Genomic DNA, 21,169 nt, shown 5'->3' on the forward strand with positions numbered 1-21,169 from the left:
TAAACCCGTGTTGCCCCGGAGATGGTGGCTGCTGCCAGTGGAGCACCCACCCGAGGCCCAGGAGCGGTGCTGCGCCCAGGCCACAGTTAGGTCAGGGTGGGAGGGGTCTCGTGGGGTGAGAGGGGTGAGGTGGGTGTAGGTGGGTGTAGGTGGGTTGGCTGCAGGGCAGGGGGGTGGCTCTCAGCAGCACCACCACCCCCCCCCCCCCCCCCCCACTTCCCGTGCCGGGTCCCTTGTTCATCTCATTCAGGCATTGTGCCTTTTAACGACGGAGCAGCAGCAGCACCTCTCCCCACCCCTTCGCCCCAAAGCTGGCAAGCAGCCTGCACGATTTTTCCCTCCTGTGACTCCCATGCTGCAACAGGCCCGCCCGCCACTCGACTAATTGCAGCAGCGGGATGAGGCACTTAATTGGGCATTAATTGCCCACTTGAAGGCCTCAGCTGACAGCGCTGCAGGAAGGCCGCTCGCAGGCCTTCCTGTGCCACATATCATTTCGGCGGAGGCTGGAAGGTGGCGGGCCCCCCCCCCCCCCTGCCCAACCATCCCATCTGATTATATGTTTGCTCTGCCTCCAAACCTGTTGCAGGGAGAGCATAATATTCCCCCCTTGGAGTCATAATGGAGGTTGAAATTAGAAATAAATAACACTATTAGCCTTATTATTCTGCAATGTGAAAAATGTGAAACCTTTATAGCTCATACATTAGCCTAATGATAGAAATAAATTATTTCTCACTGACTGTTATAACACATTTGTGAGTAGTGGACCATATACTGTTATTACAAAATTGCTACTGTTCCTTTTAAGCACATTGGGGACAAGTGCATATTTGTAGTAATGCTTTAAACAATTAATTCTCCAGCAATTCTTAATGCTATTATTCGATCTTCTAGACTTGATGACCTTTTTGTTGGAGCACCTCTTTTTATGGTTCGGGGTTCTGATGGAAAGTATAGAGAAGTGGGACAGGTGCATATTTACCTACAAGATACCCCATTTAGTTTTGTGAGTGCCCCGAAGCTGACTGGCACGGAGACCTATGCCAGGTTCGGATCTTCAATTGCACCACTCGGAGACCTTGATCAAGATAGCTATAATGGTGCGTCATTTTTATTTACTTGCTTGTTTAATTATAATGTACTGAGGTCTTGGGGGAAAAAAAAGAATTGTACAAATAGACTATTTCAGATGTACATGCCAATGAGAGTAACATGTATTATAAATTCAATCCTCTTGAAATAAGCCATGTTTAAAAAAAAAATGTTATGTCACAACTTTCCCTCTTTCTTTGTAAAAGAAGGGTACATATTCTATTGGTCTGCACTGGTGGCATGTTTACACCTGGCATAGGGGCTTGGAAAATCCAAGAAGGAGGCTATGAACCTATTGTGCACAGGATTGTGTTGCCCAGGCTGTACTTGGTTTACTGTAGGCTCATGCTGATGGCGAGCAGGTCCTCCTTTTAAAGGTGTTAAGATAATGTTTATTAGGGTGTTAAAATCCCTATCTTGCACCCTGTGTTCTCTGTTCCAGCTATGCAACATCATTGAAAGTCCATTTAAAATTGATGCATGTGCAAACTCACTCCCTGACCATTGACTTTCAGTTTCTTAAAGCTATGCTTAGCTGAATTAGTAACAAATGTGGAATAGTACATTTTTTGACTTTTAGTTTTCCTTTGTTGCATTTATTCTGGTGCAAGTTTTTTGTCATCTTGTATTTAATTTTTGATATCCTTAATACCCTTGTCTAACAAAAATCTGTGTCTTGAAAGCCTCAATTGTTCCAACATCCACAGACTTTTACAGGAGAGACTTCTATATTTATAAAACCTTCTGTGTAAAAGTGCTCCCTGCTTTCCCTCCTAAATGGCATGGTTTTAATTTTAAAATTCTGTCCCCTTCTTTTCAATTTCCCCTCCAGGGGAAATAGATTTCTGTTTCTATCCTACCAAATCTTTTAGCACCTTAATCAGATCACAACTTATTCTTTTATACTCAAACCAATACAAGGTTATGCATCCGGTCCTCATAAGCCCTAGTTTAATGCTGTGAATAAGGGCTCATCCAAAATTTTAAACCAGGCCTCCTGTATATTTTAAGCAGCAGCCTTGAAGCAAGGATCATACCCCAAGACCAAGTAGTACCTATACTTCAACAGGGAGGTAGTGTCATAACTTTGCTTTTTCTTAAACATCCAACCTGCAAACTTTTCCATGACCAGCCATTCCACAAAGTAGTGCTGCAATATCAAATTACTGATACTTTGTTTGAAAGGAACAAAGGACTACATTAGCTTTCTGTAAAGGAAAACAACCATCAGCAGGAGAGCACTTTGTACATTTTCTGAGTAGTTAGATTCCTAAGAGTGCATGGCCACATCTGTGGAACACGTGGCTATGTGGGTTCTTTTCATAAATGCCATAGCATTCATTGATGAATAGGAAGAGGTTTCATACAATTAAGGTACAGGTTTATGTGACCATCACTACCGTATCGTCTCTGAGTTTGACAAGTACCATTGCAGTTGCCATGATGCATTTATTCTATGCCACTCAGTAGTCCTAATATTACCAAATGAAATATCAGGATTAGATGATTGGATCCTTGGAGACAAGGGAAACTCTTTTGAGTCGTAGCCTAAGAAACTGATCCAAATTCTTTGAATTGTGGCTAAGAAAAAATATAGAATGACAATGGTTACAGCACAAAAGGAGGCCATTCAGCCTGTTGTGTCTGTGCTGGCTGTCTGCAAGAGTGACACATGCTTCCACAATAATACAAATAAAACATCCTAATGTACAGCCGCAAATATATCCCAAATCATACTGATGCACTACGTACTGCATAGTTATGGTCTTGGAAGCAAGACAAGTCAGAAAAACCCTGAAGTGAATGCTGATAATGAGCCTTACTGTACAGAATTGTCAGCTGTAGCAAAGCAGACAAATGCAGAATCACCTAATCAGACAACGATTTCAATTAAAACTCAAAACGCAGACAGTGTTGATTACAAATTACCAATGAACTGGTACCATGCACAAAGTTACCTTCTCCCTATCCTCGGGCACGAAACATGAACATACGAATTAGGAGCAGGAGTAGGCCACTCGGCCGCTTGAGCCTGCTCCGCCATTCAATAAGATCATGGCTGATTGAATTGCAACCTCGATTCCACATTCCCACCTCCCCCTGATAACTTTCACCCCCTTGCTTATCAAGTATCTATCTACCCCTGCTTTAAAAGCATTTAAAGACTTTGCTTCCACTGCAATTTGTGGAAGAGTTCCAAAGACTTCCTATCCTCTGAGCGAAAAAATTTCTCCTCATCTCTGTCTTAAATGGGCGACCCCTTATTTTTAAATAGTGATCCCTAATTCTAGATTCTCCCACAAGAGGAAACATCCTTTCTACATCCACCCTGTCAAAGCCCCTCAGGATCTTATATGTTTCAATCAAGTTGCCTCTTACTCTTAGAACATAGAACATTACAGCGCAGTACAGGCCCTTCAGCCCTCGATGTTGCGCCAACCTGTGAAACCATCTGACCTACACTATTCCATTTTCATCCATATGTCTATCCAATGACCACTTAAATGCCCTTAAAGTTGGCGAGTCTACTACTGTTGCAGGCAGGGCGTTCCACGCCCCTACTACTCTCTGTGTAAAGAAACTACCTCTGACATCTGTCCTATATCTATCACCCCTCAACTTAAAGCTATGTCCCCTTGTGTTTGCCATCACCATCCGAGGAAAAAGGCTCTCACTATCCACCCTGTCCAACCCTCTGATTTATCTTATATGTCTCTATTAAGTCACCTCTTCTCCTCCTCTCTAACGAAAACAACCTCAAGTCTCTCAGCCTTTCCTCATAAGACCTTCCCTCCATACCAGGCAACATCCTAGTAAATCTCCTCTGCACCTTTTCCAAAGCTTCCACATCCTTCCTATAATGCGGTGACCAGAACTGCACGCAATACTCCAGGTGCGGCCGCAACAGAGTTCTGTACAGCTGCAGCATGACCTCGTGGCTCCTAAACTCGATCCCCCTACTAATAAAAGCTAACACACCATATGCCTTCTTAACAGCTCTATTAACCTGGGTGGCAACTTTCAGGGATTTATGTACCTGGACACCAAGATCTCTCTGCTCATCTACCAAGAATCTTCCCATTAGCCCAGTATTCTGCAATCCTGTTACTCCTTCCGAAGTGAATCACCTCACACTTTTCCGCATTAAACTCCATTTGCCATCTCTCAGCCCAGCTCTGCAGCCTATCTGTCCCTCTGTAACCTACAACATCCTTCGGCACTATCCACAACTCCACCGACCTTCGTGTCATCCGCAAATTTACTAGCCCACCCTTCTACACCCTCATCCAGGTCATTTATAAAAATGACAAACAGCAGTGGCCCCAAAACAGATCCTTGCGGTACACCACTAGAAACTATACTCCAGGATGAACATTTACCATCAACCACCACTCTCTGTCTTCTTTCAGCTAGCCAATTTCTGATCCAAAGCACTAATTCACCTTCAATCCCATACTTCTGTATTTTCTGCAATAGCCTACTGGGGGGAACTTTATCAAACGCCTTACTGAAATCCATATAGACCACATCCATGGCTTTACCCTCATCCACCTGTTTGGTCACCTTGTCAAAAAACTCAATAAGGTTTGTGAGGCACGACCTACCCTTCACAAAACCGTGCTGACTATCTCTAATGAACTTATTCTTTTCAAGATGATTATAAATCCTATCTCTTATAACCTTTTCCAACATTTTACCCACAACCGAAGTAAGGCTCACAGGTCTATGATTACCAGGGCTGTCTCTACTCCCCTTCTTGAACAAGGGGACAACATTTGCTATCCTCCAGTCTTCCGGCACTATTCCTGTCGACATAAAAATCAAGGACAAAGGCTCTGCAATCTCCTCCCTGGCTTCCCAGAGAATCCTAGGATAAATCCCATCTGGCCCAGGGGACTTATCTATTTTATCTTCTAAAGTCCAGCGGATACAAGCCTAGCCTGTCCAACCTTTCCTCATAAGACAACCCACCCATTCCAGGTATTAGTCGAGTAAACCTTTTCTGAACTGCTTCCAACACTTTTACATCCTTCCTTAAATAAGGAGACCAGTACTGTAACACAGTACTCCAGATGTGGTCTCACCAATGCCCTGTGCAACTGAAGCATAACTTCCCTACTTTTGTATTCAAACCCCCTCGCAATAAACAATAACATTCTATTAGCTTTCCTAATTACTTGCTATACCTGCATACTAACCTTTTGCGATTCATGCACTAGGATACCTAGATCCCTCTGCATCTCCGAGTTCTGCAATGTCTCACCATTTAAATGATATGCTTTTTTATTGGTCCTGCCAAAATGCACAATTTCACATTTTCCCACATTATACTCCATTTGCCAGATCTTTGCCCACTCACTTAACCTATCAATATCCCTTTGTAGCCTCCTTATGTCCTCTTCACAACTTACTTTCCTACCTATACTTGTTTCATCAGCAAATTTAACAATCGTACCTTTGGCCCATTTATCCAAGTCATCTATATAAATTGTAAAAATCATCTTGTGATACAGAAATATTTCCTGTGCAAAGTTAAAATCCAATTTCAATTGTTTCTTTTACCAGAGCAGTGCTTTGTGTATTGCTAGGAGTGTTTTTACCCTGTGCTTTCCCTTATTCCTCTAACACTTATTCTTCTCTCCTTTCTCCCTTTGTTTACTTTCCTTCTCTTGTTCTTCCTCCCTAATTCCCTTTTCTCCCTTTTATTCCAGTTCTCAGTTTAATTTTGAAACATTCTGACATTCAGAATGGTTTTCTTCATGGAATCATACAGCACATAAGGAGTCTATTCGTCCATTATTTCTGTATTAGCACTTTGAACGAGCTTCTCTGTAATGTTGGCATAAATCATCTTGTAAGGCTGTCCCTAGTTATGACTGAAATATGTCAGACTCCATGTGTAGTTCTCAGTTGATATTTGTGCAGCCTGTTCTCAATTGAATCCAGGTACAACATGTGTAAAATATTGGGATTTTGATCTCGTTTGGTCATTTCTAATAGTTTTCTGTAACAGAACATGTTGGAGCAGTCATCAAAACATTTTTCAATACGGTATTATTTTAAATAGCTGTTTGAATAAATCCAGCTTATATTGCGAGTTAATTGTTATGCAGTGTTATTCATACTTGCCACTGTTTAGCAGCTCAAAAATCTGGACTTTTGGAAAAGGATAATGGACAGTGCTGTGGCAGGGGTTGGGAACAGGGCAATTTGTTGACTCTGCACTGAGGTTTGACAGCGATTGTCAGAGATGTTTTTAAAAATGAGGAAAATTCATAGATTGTCCCAAAATTGTGGTATTTGGTCAGTGTGGTGGCCAAGACCCACAAAACTCCAGGAACAAATTAACCATGAAACAAATTCTACTGTCTGGAGGTGAAGACAAACCTTACTGATGACTAACTGAACTGCTATCACTGTGACATCATCAAAGACTGTCCTTGAGTCTACAGTTATTTCTAGTTATGTATTGTGAATGCCATTAAAATCTACAATTCGCTTTCGCACGCCTGGATCAAGAAGGAAACAAAAATAGCCAATGTTCTCGATCTTACTTGCTATTGGGATTTGCTGAATGTGTATGTGAGGACAGGTTTGGGATTGGATGTGATATCTTGTGTGATTGAATAATTTACCAACACTATCCAGGATCAAGTATAAATAACCAATTGAGAGTAACAAGTGAGACCCTTGAAAGTATACTTCAATGAACAGTCAACACTTTCAGGAGAGGAAGGAAACTAAAACTTTTAGCTGCGGCTGGGGGAGAACTCTACAGGGCTGTTTTGTTTTATTTTTGGCCTCTGTACTCGTGGACTAGAAAGATGGAATCAATAAATGCATTCTATTATTGAGTGCCTAATAATAAAAAAGTGCTGCTGCTTTGAAGTTAGTCTTAAACAGTCAAATTTTCTTTTTGCTTTTCTACCCATTTGGGAATTCTCTTGCCATAATGGGAGCAATGTGCTGTGCAGCTGTATTGTTTACTGCCGAGGGCAATCCATGTGGAGTAATGCATATGTTTCTACATGTCAGTCATCTTATTAATGCCATGACCGGTTTAGTTTGGTTCTATTCCAATGAAAGTAGAAATACTGGAGTTGATTAGTATCTTGAAATATCCCATAACAGATGTTGCTTATGTCATTTATGCCAGTTTGAGTAATTTGTGTTTGTGGGTGTTCTTTACAACATATTTAGTTTTACTTTGTACGTCATTTTTTTCTAAGCTACTTCTAGTATGTTTGTGCTATCATTTTTCAAATTTACAACTAATGCTGCAGGCCTATTTCATGACTTAGTCTCTTCATTTAAATACTCATTTTTTTCACTCCTCTCTTGTCTCCTGAAGACGGTGATTAAAGCAGAGCCACGATTACACACGCTTTAATACCCCTACTCCCCTAGTGGGTAGTCAACATGTATGAGATGAGAGTGTAAATGCCAGATGAATATTTGACTGTGGGGACCTTCACAGCCAAGCCCAGATCTATCTTTAACCGATGTCATACACAAGTACTTACCAACAGATGTCCTATGGTAGAGGTCAGGAGTGGAAATCCTGGCTGTCGTCTGTTTATTTGACCTACACGCTGAAAGCTGAGGCCATTTGTAGCATGATCACTGTCACACTGGCTGAGATCAGCCTGCCATCTTCTGGGTTAACATTGCAAATGGTCATATGATTAAGATTTTCTTTGTTTGTCAAATCAAAGTGGTAAAATGAGTCACAAAGACAATGCAGTAAGCAGAAATAAAGCCTTGAGCTGAGAATTTTTCATTATGACTACAAACTGAATATTAAAAAAAAATTGCACTGCATATTTTTTGAGACACAAAGTTGTATATATGGAACTAAAAATTAATTAAACCATTTAATTTATAGATATTGCAATAGGAGTTCCTTATGCAGGGGAAAACCATAAAGGCCTTGTTTACATTTATAATGGAAAATCTTCTGGTCTAAACCAACATCCTTCTCAGACATTAGAAGGGCAGTGGGCCTCAGACAAAATGCCTGCAAGTTTTGGTTATGCCATGCATGGTGCTGTTGATATCGATACAAATGGATATCCAGGTATGTTTGACAATCTAAAATGATCCTAAATTGATCATCCAAATAGATTTGGTTTTCGATGTGTTGCTTTGTCTGGGTAGAGCATGTTTCAGTGTCATTATAGAAATCTGTTAAATAGAATTTATGTTTATTTTAAAGCAACCAACATGTGTTTATTCAGTCTTATCTTTCTGAAGTAGTTGTCCATCAATTGTACAATGTGAGGCTAATGTGATTAAAGAATAACAGTACTCTTGGGATGGTAGTAATGTACAATACATAAAATATTTTAAAAGTTGAATTAATATGTATTGACCAAGGATTATAGAAGATAAGGCTGCATTTCAATTGCCTTTTTGTCTATATGTTTAACAATGTCAGCTGGAAGTCCCAGAGAACCAAATACATTTTCATTACTTTAATATAATCAAAGTGTTAGGCCACTGCCTACTGAATAAGCAAAACCATTTATCAGAAATGATTGCATATAATCCCAAATTGCAGTTTTCAAAAATCTGACACGGATCCTAGTTACAAATATGACTGGCTTCTTCATTGTCTGAATAAATAATAGTAATGTTTTTGTTTGGAGGAGGTTGTACCTTACAATGCGCAATCGGACAACCTATCTTCCATCTCATGATACATTTCTGAGACTTGTACATTATTGCTCATGATTTGTTGAACACAAGGGTTGGTCTCACTGAATCCAGATCAGAAACTGATTCTCTCAGAATCTGTCCAGGTTAACCAGCTTTCAAATTCCAACCTATCTTTTCATTGTGAGGTTAGTGATAAGTACTTTATTGGAATATGAATTGGCTTATAAATGTTGGTATAATCTGCTTGGAGTCCTGCATGATGCACTAGAAGGTACTGTGGCATGCTATGTTTAGTTGAGATCCCAGTATGCCACGTGTCAAGGTGTTGCTTTCGGGTTCGTGGTAGCTATTTTTTTTCTCTAAAACAATTTCTTCTAAATAAAAGCATACTCTTTTTTTTTAAAGATAAAACATTGACTGTTTCAGCAAAGATTTTTCCTTGCCAATTTTCCTTTCACCATTTCTCTTAAAAATGTTGACTTTTTACCTTTACAAGTGGTCATTATTTACGTGTAAGCCTTGGTGAATGTTAGTGAGGTTATTTGACCATAGAAAGTGGAAGGGAGGGCCACGAGTGAGGCTGACTCTGTTCTCAAGCACCATCGATGTACAGATGTTTTCAGGAATGATAATTTCCCCCTTCCTAATCTTTGGGGCTCTGAAGCTAATGCCCTACTGATGCTGCATGCTGAGTTCGGTGTAGCCTGTTCATCAAACCTAGAACCTTCCTGGTCTATGTGTTAACTGAATAAACTCTCTAAAGCATCAAAAAAGATCCATTTAGCATTTTTATCAAACTCTTGGCAATTTGGCCATGATTTAGTGTACCAGATTTGAAGTATGATATGTGTGGGAGTGGGAATGCTGCTTTGTCCCATTGTGGGAATATAAAGGAAATCTTCACATTCTCCTATTGCTGGTGATTTCTCAATCTTCCCAACTGATTCCAAGCAAAGTTTCCCCCACAACCTCACATGGTGCTCAGAAAATGTACAAATGGCCAAAATAGACATATTGATACACAGGAAATTGTCCCTGCTGTAGTCCAGTTAACATTTTTGTGGTTGAAAATATGATGAACTAAGACAGACATAAATAGTTTCAAGCCCTGGAATGGAAACAATAAGAAAAAAAAAAAATATTTATTGTAAGAAGTTGATCTTTCTTCATGAGCTCACTTTGTAAAACTTTTTTTTCTAGACTTAATTGTGGGAGCTTTTGGTGTTGACAAAGCAGTAGTTTACAGGTAGGTAATATAATTTTCTGCTGTGGAATCATGTTTTTGTGTATTTTTCAATTGGAAGTTTAATTTTTTTTAAAAGGCTTTTTGAAGGACTTTAATAACTTTTCAGTCAGATGCTGCTGACTCTTCTCATATTCTATATTGGGTTCCCTTGTTTGCCAGAGTACTGTCTATATGCCAGTGTTTTTCTTATTCTTTCATGGGATGTGGGTGTCGCTGGCAAGGCCAGTATTTATTACCTAACCCTAATTACCCTTGACAACTGAGTGGCTTGCTAGGCCATTTCAGAGGGCAGTTGAGAGTCAACCACGTTGCTGTGGGTCTGGAGTCACATGTAGGCCAGACCAGGTAAGGACAGCAGATTTCCTTCCCTAAAGGACATTAGTGAACCAGATGAGTTCGATGATCTCATGACAATCGATGATAGTTTCTTGGCACTATTACTGAAACTAGCTCTCAATTCCAGATTTCTATTAAAAATTGAATTATTAATTAATTGAAATTCCACCAACTGCCAGATTTGGGATTTGAACCCATGTCCCCAGAATATTAGCATTATTAGTATTATGGGCCTCTGGCATATTAGTCCAGTAACATTACCACTATGCCACTATGTCCCAGTAGTACTATGACTACTACTAAATTTTCCTGAGTTGCAGTCATGAGCTTACGTCTTCTGTGACCTTTTCTTTTCCTTCTCCACCACAACAACTGTTGTCCTGCAGCTTGCACAGAAAACAGAGTAGGAATAAACGGGTCATTTTCAGGTTGGCAGGCTGTTACTAGTGGGGTGCCGCAAAGATCAGTGCTTTGGCCCCAGCTATTTGCAATCGATATAAATGATTTGGATGTGGGGACCAAATGTAATATTTCCAAGTTTGCTGATAACACAAAACTAGGTGGGAATGTGAGTTGTGAGGAGGTTACAAGGAGGCTTCAAGGGGATTTAGACAGGCTAAATGAGTGGGTTAAAACATGGCAGATGGAAAAATGTGAAGTTACCCACTTTGGTAGGAAAAACAGAAAGACAGAGTATTTCTTAAATGGTGAGAGATTGGGAAGTGTTGATGTCCAAATGGACCTGGGTGTTCTTGTCCTTAAGTCACTGTCAGCTAACATGCTGTTGCAGCAAGCAATTAGGAAGGCACATGGTATGTTGCAAAAGGATTTGAATACTGGAGTAAAGAAGTCTTGCTGCAATTGCATAGAGCCTTGAGACTGCACCTGGAGTATTGTGTGTAGTTTTGGTGCCCTTACCTAAGGAAGGATATACTTGCCATAGAGGGAGTGCAATGAAGGTTCACCACACTGATTCCTGGGATGATGGGATTTTCCTATGAGGAGAGATTGAGGGAACTGGGCCTATATTCTCTAGAGTTTCGAAGAATGAGAGGTAGGCCATTTAGGACTGAGACAGGAAGAATTTCTTCACTCAGAATTCTCTACCCCAGAGGGTTATGGAGGCTCAGTCATTGAGTATGTTCAAGACAGAGATTGATAGATTTCTAGATATTAAAGATATCAAGGAATATGGGGATAGTGCGGGAAAATGGTGTTGATGTAGAAGATCAGCCATGATCTAGTTGAATGGCAGAGCAGGATTGAGAGGCCAAATGACCTACTCCTGTTCCTATTTCCTATGTTCCTATACACGTAAAAAAACTAAGTTGTGGGCCAGCTTCACAAGGGGCAGAACTAGGGAACTCATGAGTTTGAATCTATGCTTTTTAAGTATGAACATGGACAATGTAGACACAGAATCCAAATGCTGATATCTATGTAAACTGCAGACTGGTTGGCTTTGTGTATTTTTAAATTTTTATTTTAGGTTGGGCTTATTTTAAAATTTGTTCTTCATTTGGTTTTTTTTACTGTTAACTGGGCCAAAATAGGAATGAGTTTCAGTGTACTGAATGAACTCTGGTCTTTAAGTTTTGTTGTAAATAATTGTTATGAATGCTGGACTTTGTAACATGATTGTTTTAAAAATAATGATTTTTAAAAGTTTAAGTTGGACTCCAGAAGATCAGGTGACCTCGCATCCACTCTGCTAAAGGACAAGACGGAAGTCTTGGATACCAGGCCAACAGAGAACACAGATCAAATACTTTTTTTGAACATATCGACTGCAGGGAGAACACCTGAAGAACAATGGGATTTGCTGTCCCAGACTTTTGGGTCTTAAAAAGGGGCTCCGGATTCTGAAGATGCAAATGTACCAAGCAGCTTTAGTAGATTTTCTGAAGACAGACATGCTGTAAGAGAAGAAACCAGTGGTAGTGGCCGCAAGGCAGGCTGCAAGAAGGGAACCCAGCATTTGCAGCTTGAGAACAGGCTGTAAGGACGACAACCAGCGGTTGCAGCCTTGCGAGAGAGAGGAGACACCTGCTCTCGGAAGCCTGCTACATTAAAAGGCTGTGAAGACTTGAACTGGTTTGAAAGTTGAAGCTTGCGGAGAAGTAGAAGACCAGCAGGATCACCCGGAAACACCTTGTTCACGGACATCCAGGTCGGAATTGCTCAGAGAAGTGAGTGAAGAGGACATTGATTTTTGAAAGGTTTTGGGAGATCTAACCGATCGCTACAGGGAGGAGTTTTGGACTTTTAACCGCAAAGGATGTTGCCATCAAAAAGGACCGTGTAACATGTAAGTGTGGTGTAAGGTTTTCAAGTATTTTAATAAGTAAAGAAAATGACCTTTCTTTGTAATCTAAGGTTTCAGCTACTTACAAAGTACTATTTAGTGAATGGGAATTTCTTTTAGTTGTTACAATAAAAGTCTTCAAATGTGAAATGTGTAATTATTAAAAATTGATTTGGGTTTCATATCTTGTATTTTTCATGTTAATGATCTCACTGAGATCGTAACAATAATTTTATGGCCTATTTAACAAAAGCTTTTAAATTAATTTAAACCACTATTACCTCAAAAAATTATGCCGTTTAATGTATATGTAGTACACAATGTACAGTAAGGGGAAGAGGCTTTATGCTGAAAGTACCCCTCATGAGCTGATTATCATAACCGGTGATAACTGTTGTATCTGCAAAAATCAGTGCAGGGATTTCCATTTGAGTTTTCCTTCAACCAATCCCTAATCTGTACTTTTGAATCAAATTTCTAACTTGTCACAATCATACAGATCCTGTTGGAATGAGGTATTAAGCTCCTCCATTAGGAGGAGTAATTAGGAGTAAAGACAATGCCTGGTGTAGCAACAAGTAATGCAGATGAGAAGGTGCCTAGTTTTGTTTGGTGCCTAATCTTGGTTTGTGCTGTTTACTGATTTTCAGCAGCAGTAGGGCTGTTGTTGCACTTAGTAACTCGAGGTTTATAAAGGGTAAATTGGCTACAGGGGTCTCCATTTCTAATTGTTATTCAGTCCCTCGGTGGGAATGAATGCATGAGTGAACAACATGCGGCATGACTGTAACACCCTCATGTTTAAATAAACTACTGCTGTTTATTGCCAGACAGGAAAAGTGCCCACTGGAGTGATGGTAGTACCTATGCAAAGATATACTGGTAAGAATCTGTGCCTTGAGGTGAAGGGATGAAAATAGGCAAAAAAAATTGTAAATTTGTTTTTTTAGAAAAAATGGCAATCTTACATAATCTGCCTAAGAAGCTAGTAATGGTTTTGCATTCAAAAGCTGAACAAGTAGTTTTCATTGGGAAGTACAACACTATAAATAGAAACATCTTACATGCCTCTATACTTAGTGCTTACTGGGTAATGCACTCGTAAGGATTATATAATTTAATAAACCGAAATTGAGACAGAAAATGTTTCTCAGCAACAAAAAGAATTCTTCAATTCTCGCGAGTGACCACCAATAATAGCCTTAGTCCCTTAGCACTTTCATCAGGCTGGCAGAGTAATAAAGCAGCTGGAATGCTTCATAAAATGATAGTAATGATTCTGGAATGAGCCCTACACAGCAGTTTAAAGTTTACAGTTAGATTGCTGTTTCTTAAAGCACTGCTTTGATCAAGATTTAGTTTAGTTTAGTTTAGAGATACAGCACTGAAACAGGCCCTTCGGCCCACCGAGTCTGTGCCGACCATCAACCACTCCTTTATACTAATCCTACACTAATCCCATATTCCTACCACATCCCCACCTGTCCCCACATTTCCCTACCACCTACCTATACTAGGGGCAATTTATAATGGCCAATTAACCTATCAACCTGCAAGTCTTTGGCATGTGGGAGGAAACCGGAGCACCCGGAGGAAACCCACGCAGACACAGGGAGAACTTGCAAACTCCACACAGGCAGTGTGGAGTTGCCTGGCCTTACCTTTTTTCTTGTAATTGTCAACAAAAAAAGTTTTTTCTGCAGAGTCTGACCACATATAATGTACAGTTTAATGCATTTAAAGTAATTGACTGGTTTACATAATGTGTTAAAATGGAAATATTCCTTGCACACCTCCTCTGTAGAAGTAGCAATCTTCTTGCATCACTTCCCTCTCCTCCACGCCCTGCCCCACTACAAAATTGCACAACTTGGCTTCTGTGCCATTAAATAAAATTGGGCTGCAAACTCTAGATATAAAATTTTGCAATGGCATGGGTCTTTACGTGTTAAGAACATAAGAAATAGGAGCAGGAGTATGCCATCTGGCCCCTCGAGCCTGCTGCGCCGTCCATTGAGACCATGGCTGATCGGATTGTGGCCTTAACTCCACCTTCCCACCTGCCCCACTTAACCCTTGACTTCCTTGTAGATCAAAAATCTGTCTCACTCAGTCCTGAATATATTCAATGACCCAGCCTTCACTGCTTTCTGGGGGAGAGAATTCTAAAGATTAACAACCCTCTGAAAGAAGAAATTCCTCCTAATTTTCATCATAAGTGGGAGACCCCTTATTTTTAAACTGTGCCCTCTAGTTTTAGATCTAGATTCCCCCATGAGGGGAAACATCCTCTCAGCATTTAACTTGTCAAGCCCCTTCAGAATCTCATATGTTTCAATAAGATCACCTCTCAATATTCGAAATTCCAATGAGTATTGGCCCAACCTGCTCAACCTTTTCCCATAAGACTCCCCCTTCATCTCAGGAATCAACCTAATGAACTATCTCTAAACTGCTTCCAATGCAAGTGTATTCCTCCTTAAATAATGAGACCAAAACTGTATGCGGTATTCTAGTTGTAGTCTCATCAATGCCGTGTACAGGACATTGTAGCAAGACTTCTCTACTTTTGTACTCCAACCCCCTTGTAATAAAGGCCAATATTCCATTTGCCTTCCTAATTGCTTGCTGTATCTGTTTGCCAACTTCTTGTGATTCATGTACAAAGACATTCAGATCCCTCTGTACCGCAACATTCTGCAGTTTCTCTCCATTTAAATAATTTTCTGCTTTACTATTCTTCCCACCAAAATGGACAACCTCACATTTTCACACGTTATACTCCATCTGCCAAATTTGTGCGCACTCATTTAACCTATCTATCCCTTTGCAGATTCTTTGGCTGGGATTTTATCCTGGCAATGTGGCTCTCGACGTCTGGAAAAAGCGACGCCGGGAACCGCGTGTTACCTCTTCTCCGGAAGGCCGAATCTAGTGCCAATTAGGCACTTAAGTGGACAGTGGTGGGCCTTCCACAAGACCAAGGACCCTGTCGCAGGAAGTCCTGCCCTTGAAGAGCTGCCAGCCAATTAGAGGCAGTGGTGGTGCCGGAGCAGCACCTACTTGAGGCCCAGGAGCGGTGCTGGACCCAGGCCACAGGTAGTTCTTTACAGGAGGGGTCTTGCAGAATGGGCACCCTCTTACCGATGCCGGTTCACGCAGTAAGTGCCTTTTAACAGGGATTTCTTTTTCCCTCCCTCTCCCAACACCCACCCCCCCCCACCCCCCACCCCCCACCCCCCCAACTGCCAGCCGGAGCCGGGAAGCAGCCCACACAGTTTTTCGTGCCATGCTTCCGTGCAACGACGGGGCAGCCAGCCACACGGCTAATTGCGGCAGTGGCAGGATGAGGCCCTTAATTGTGGTTAATTGCCCAGTTAAGGGCCTCAATTGGCGACGGGGTGGGAAGGCCATTCACAGGCTTAAATTTTATTGGAGGCCAAAACCCGCCTCCAAACCCGTCTTGGGGGCGAGCGTAAAATTCCTCCCTTCGTGTCCTCCTCACAATTTACTTTCCTACCTATCTTTGTATCATCAGCAAATTTGGCTACAATACACTCGACCCCTTCATCCACGTCATTAATATAGATTATAAATAGTTGAAGCCCCAGCACTGATCTCTGTGACACCCAATAGTTACATTTTGCCAATTTGAAAATGACCCATTTATCCTGAATGTCTGTTTCCTGTTAGTTAACCAATCCCCTAGCTATGCTAATATTACCCCCAACACCATGAGCTCTTATTTTGTGCAGTAACCTTTTTATGTGGCACTTTATTGAATGCCTTTTGGAAATCCAAATACACTACATATACTGGTTTCCCTTTATCCACCCTGTTTGTTACATCCTCAAAGAACTCTAATAAATTTGTCAAACACTATTTTTCTTTCACAAAACCGTTCTGACTCTGCTTGATTGTATTACGATTTTCTAAATGTCCTGCTATTACTTCCTTCATAATGGATTCCAGCATGACAGATGTTAGGCTAACTGGCCTATAATTTTCTGCTTTCTGCCTCCTGCCTCCTTTCTTGAATAGAGGTGTTACATTTGGGGCTTTCCAATCAGGTGGGACCTTTCTAGAATCTAGGGAATTTTGGAAGATTACAACCGATGCATCCACTATCTCTGCAGCCACTTCTTTCAAGACCCTAGGATGCAGGCCATCAGGGGACTTGTCACCCTTTAGTCCCATTAATTTACCTAGTACTTTTTCTCCAGTGATTGTTTTAAATTCCTCGCTCCTTTTTCCCCCTTGATTTTCTAATATTCTTGGGATCTTTTTTTGTGTCGTCTACTGTGAAGACAGATACAAAATACTTGGTCAAAGTCTCTGCCATTTCCTTATTTCCCATTATTAATTCCCCAGTCGTCCTCTGAGGGACCAATGTTTACTTTAGCTATTCTCTTTTTATATACTTGTAGAATGTTTTACTGTCTTGTTTTATATTTCCTGCTTGTTTACTCTCCTATTCTAATTTCTCCCTCTTTTTTAGTCATCCTTCGTTGGTTTCTAAAATTTTTCCAATCTTCTGGCCTGCCACTAATCTTTGCAGAATTGTACACCTTTTCTTTCAATTTAATACCACGGATGGTTTATCCTTCTTGTAGATTCTTTCTTTCTCAATGGTATATATCTTTGTTGAGAGTTATGAAATATCTCCTTAAATGTCTGCCACTGTTTCTCTATTGTCTTACCTTTAAACCTATTTTCCCAGTCAGCTATAGCCAACTCTTAGTTTAGTAATTGCCTTTATTTAAGACATTAGTTTCAGACTAGTTTCTCACCCTCAAACTGAATGTGAAATTCATCATGTTATGATCACTTTTGTCTCGAAGATCCTTTACTATGAGATCATAAATTAATCCTGTCTCAGTACACATTACTAAGTCTGATTCTACATTCTGATCTTCTGGATTCCAAGCCAAGATCATTTCTCACTACTGTACTAATTTCATCTTCCTATCCTTCTGAAATGTCATATATCCTTGAACATTCAGTTCCCAGCTTTGGTCACTTTGCAACCACATCTCTGTAATGGCTACCATATCATACCCATTTATTTCATCAATTCATCCATCTTGTTATGAATGCTGTGTGCATTTAGATAAAGAGCCTTTAATTCTGTCTTTTTATCATTTTTCCCCTAGTCTGACCTATTTGCTGATGCACTCTTATGTTTGTATGCTCTTCCCTTCCTGTCACACTGTAGTTATTACTACCCTGCACTATTGCCTTGTCCCTTCTTGTTAATTTCCTGATTTTCTCAGTGCACGTGAACCCACCCTCCCACTATTTAGTTTAAAGCCCTCTCCATAGTCCTCATTAAACGATTTGCCAGGATATTGGTCCCAGCACGTTTCAGGTGAAGCCTGTCCCAACAGTACTCTTTCCACAGTACTGGTGCTAGTGCCCCATGAATCACATTTCTGCCACACCAATTTTTGAACCATGCTTTCAACTCTCTGATCTTATTTACCCTATGCCAGTTTGCTCATGGCTCAGGTAGTAATCCAGAGATTGCGAAAGAAGAGACATGCTGTTGACGCTTTTTGTCTTGCACTCATCAGCACAGATGCAAAAATATAAAATTTCAAAGGGAGCAACAATTTATGCTGCATGGAGAAAGGGTGCTGATTGGTTGGCAAGTCGAGTCTTGTCAAGGCGTTGCCATGGAGAATGCACCAGGGAACCACTGTGCCCCAATATTTTGTTAAATTCAAAAAAGGTGCAATGCCCGGACGTGTTTGTTTTGCCTACAGAGGACAGGCCCCTGCCTATAGTTTAGTTTAGAGATACAGCACTGAAACAGGCCCTTCGGCCCACCGAGTCTGTGCCGACCATCCACCACCCATTTATAATCCTACACTAATCCCATATTCCTACCACATCCCCACCTGTCCCTATATATTTCCTACCACCTACCTATACTAGGGGCAATTTATAATGGCCAATTAACCTATCAACCTGCAAGTCTTTGGCATGTGGGAGGAAACCGGAGCACCGGAGAAAACCCACGCAGACACAGGAGAACTTGCAAACTCCACACAGGCAGTACCCAGAATTGAACCCGGGTCGCTGGAGCTGTGAGGCTGCGGTGCTAACCACTGCGCCACTCCACTGTGCCGCCAACTTAATATCAACTTGGGAATGTTTATTAATGACACTAGGTACAAATAATTTTGGAAGAAATCTCCCCATTGCAGACATCACTGACTTTTTGCTGTTTAAAATACATAAAAGCATGGAAAAGGGAGACTGCAGGCACTTGACACAATTCGTAATCTAAAGTAATTTTTTTGAAAATATTTCACATATAAATAAGCTTTTTCTGCAGAAGAAAGATCTGTTTTTTTTTATAGCAAATGCAAGTGAAACATTTTGGGTTCTCTGGGGCATTCTAAATGATAACATATACTGGTGATCCCAGAAAGCGCTCGGCAAAGCAGTTTACATGATTAAAATGATTTGCTCAGCTCATGAATAATGCCACAAATGTTTAAATGGCACTTTAGGAATGCATTAATTAGATTCAGCTGACCTGTTTACAGTGCTTGGCACATGTAGTGTCCTCATGTGCCTTGCACTGATGAATACAGTAAAGTAAAATGAAAACCACTTTAAAAGCAACAGGCAGAAATTTATATAAAGTCTATCACCAGACAATATGTTGGATCCTGTAAGATTTACTTTAATGCAATTCTGCTGTGATGCAGCTCATAGCTATGCTTATCCAGTATTCCTAGTTATCAGTTATAACTAATGGAAATGTGCATTTATGGCCAGATTGGCTGTAGAATTTTATACATGATTGCTTAAAATGAAGGTACATTGATTATGCTTTGGTATCTTGGTATGTTTGTAATAAAGTGCATGTCAGGATTCTTTTGCCACTATTAAGATAAATTTGTATTAGTGGTGTTACTTCAAATTTCAGATTTCCTGCAGGAGATCTATATGTGATATTAGGCAATGCATAATAAGCCTATTGTTAGGCAAACCCCCACCTGCCAAGACTGAGGCACACATTATTTCACCACATGAACAAAAACATAAAATCGCAAGCCCTGACTGGAAGGACATTTGCATAGTACCAGACAATGTTGAAACAATAGGGAGCCAGCAGTTACTTCCCCAATAGTGGTCAGACTTGTTTTAGTCACATGACTAACTGGCTGTTGCAGAGAATTTGTACTTCCAACAAAGGATTTTGAAGAGACTGTTGCATATAAGGAGCTAGTCACATGACTAACCTGCTGGGCAACCTGGGAGTTTTTTTTAATTTGGACTCCCAACAATGGGATTTGAACTCAGAACACCATGTGCTCATGGACTGAGAACATTTCCTCCCCTGTCTGCCTGCATCCATCTCTTTCCCACGGAACTGAATCTTGTGAAGACACGTAAACTCAAAGAGAGAACCGTCTCCTACGTGAACAAGGTTTAAGATGAATACTGGGCTCCAACAAAACGCAAGACCAGATCTTCAATCAAGGACTAGAGCGAGTTTGAGAAACAGTAACAGGATATTGCCTCAAACTGTTCAACTTATCTTTTCTTCTGTCCCTATTTGCATGTGTGTATCGCGTGTGAATGCTAGCATGGGTGCGTCATATATCCATAGGCGTTAACCGCATTAGAGTTTAAGGTTTAATTAATTTCATCTTTTAAACCAAAGAAAGCCTATTTGTGCTCACTTCTTTGCCTTATAATTGGAAAGTTGTGAACAAGGATTCACAAAGGGAGAGCTCAAAACACAGTGTGTCTAAAATTAAACCATGTTACATGGGTTTTCGCCGGGTGCTCTGGTTTCCTCCCACCGCCAAAGACTTGCAGGTGATACGTAAATTGGCCATTATAAATTGCCTCTAGTGTAGGTAGGGAATATGGGATTACTGCAGGGTTAGTATAAATGGGTGGTTCTTGGGTGGCACAGACTTGGTGGGCCGAAGGGCCTGTTTCAGTGCTGTATCTCTAAATAAAATTAAAAAAATAAATAAACAGTAAACCCAGGTGAAGATAGTAACAGACCCCTAGACACCTTTCGCACCTGGTTGTAACACCTGGCGCAGTGGTTAGCACCGCAGCCTCACAGCTCCTGCGACCCGGGTTCAGTTCTGGGTACTGCCTGTGCGGAGTTTGCAAGTTCTCCCTGTGACCGCGTGGGTTTCTGCTGGGTGCTCCGGTTTTCTCCCACAGCCAAAGACTTGCAGGTTGATAGGTAAATTGGCCATTGTAAATTGCCCCTAGGGTAGGTAGGTGGCAGGAGAATGGTGGGGATGTGGTAGGGAATATGGGGTTAATGTAGGGTTAGTATAAATGGGTGGTTGTTGGTCGGCACAGACTCGGTAGCCCTAAGGGCCTGTTTCAGTGCTGTATCTCTAAATAAATAAAAATATAAAATAAACTTATTAAGCAGATTCCCTGCTAGTGTGGGGTTCGCAAGTTAGTCCACTATACAGATTAAAATTTGCTAATTATCCTGATTTTTAAAAAATTATTTAATGTAGTGGAAAGGCCTGTGG

At 40.8% G+C, this 21,169-nt stretch overlaps 1 protein-coding gene across 1 annotated transcript in view; it reads left to right on the forward strand.

The window, feature by feature from the left end:
- itgav (integrin, alpha V) overlaps positions 1–21,169 on the forward strand; it is a 136,548-nt gene that overhangs the window by 76,201 nt on the left and 39,178 nt on the right. Inside the window, exons 12-14 of the mRNA XM_068035578.1 lie at positions 898–1,103; positions 7,982–8,173; positions 9,955–10,000. Of these exons, the coding sequence (XP_067891679.1) occupies positions 898–1,103; positions 7,982–8,173; positions 9,955–10,000 (444 nt within the window). The remainder of the gene's footprint in view (positions 1–897; positions 1,104–7,981; positions 8,174–9,954; positions 10,001–21,169) is intronic.

This window comes from Heterodontus francisci, chromosome 7, assembly GCF_036365525.1.
Source record: "Heterodontus francisci isolate sHetFra1 chromosome 7, sHetFra1.hap1, whole genome shotgun sequence".
Taxonomy (NCBI): Eukaryota; Metazoa; Chordata; class Chondrichthyes; order Heterodontiformes; family Heterodontidae; genus Heterodontus; species Heterodontus francisci.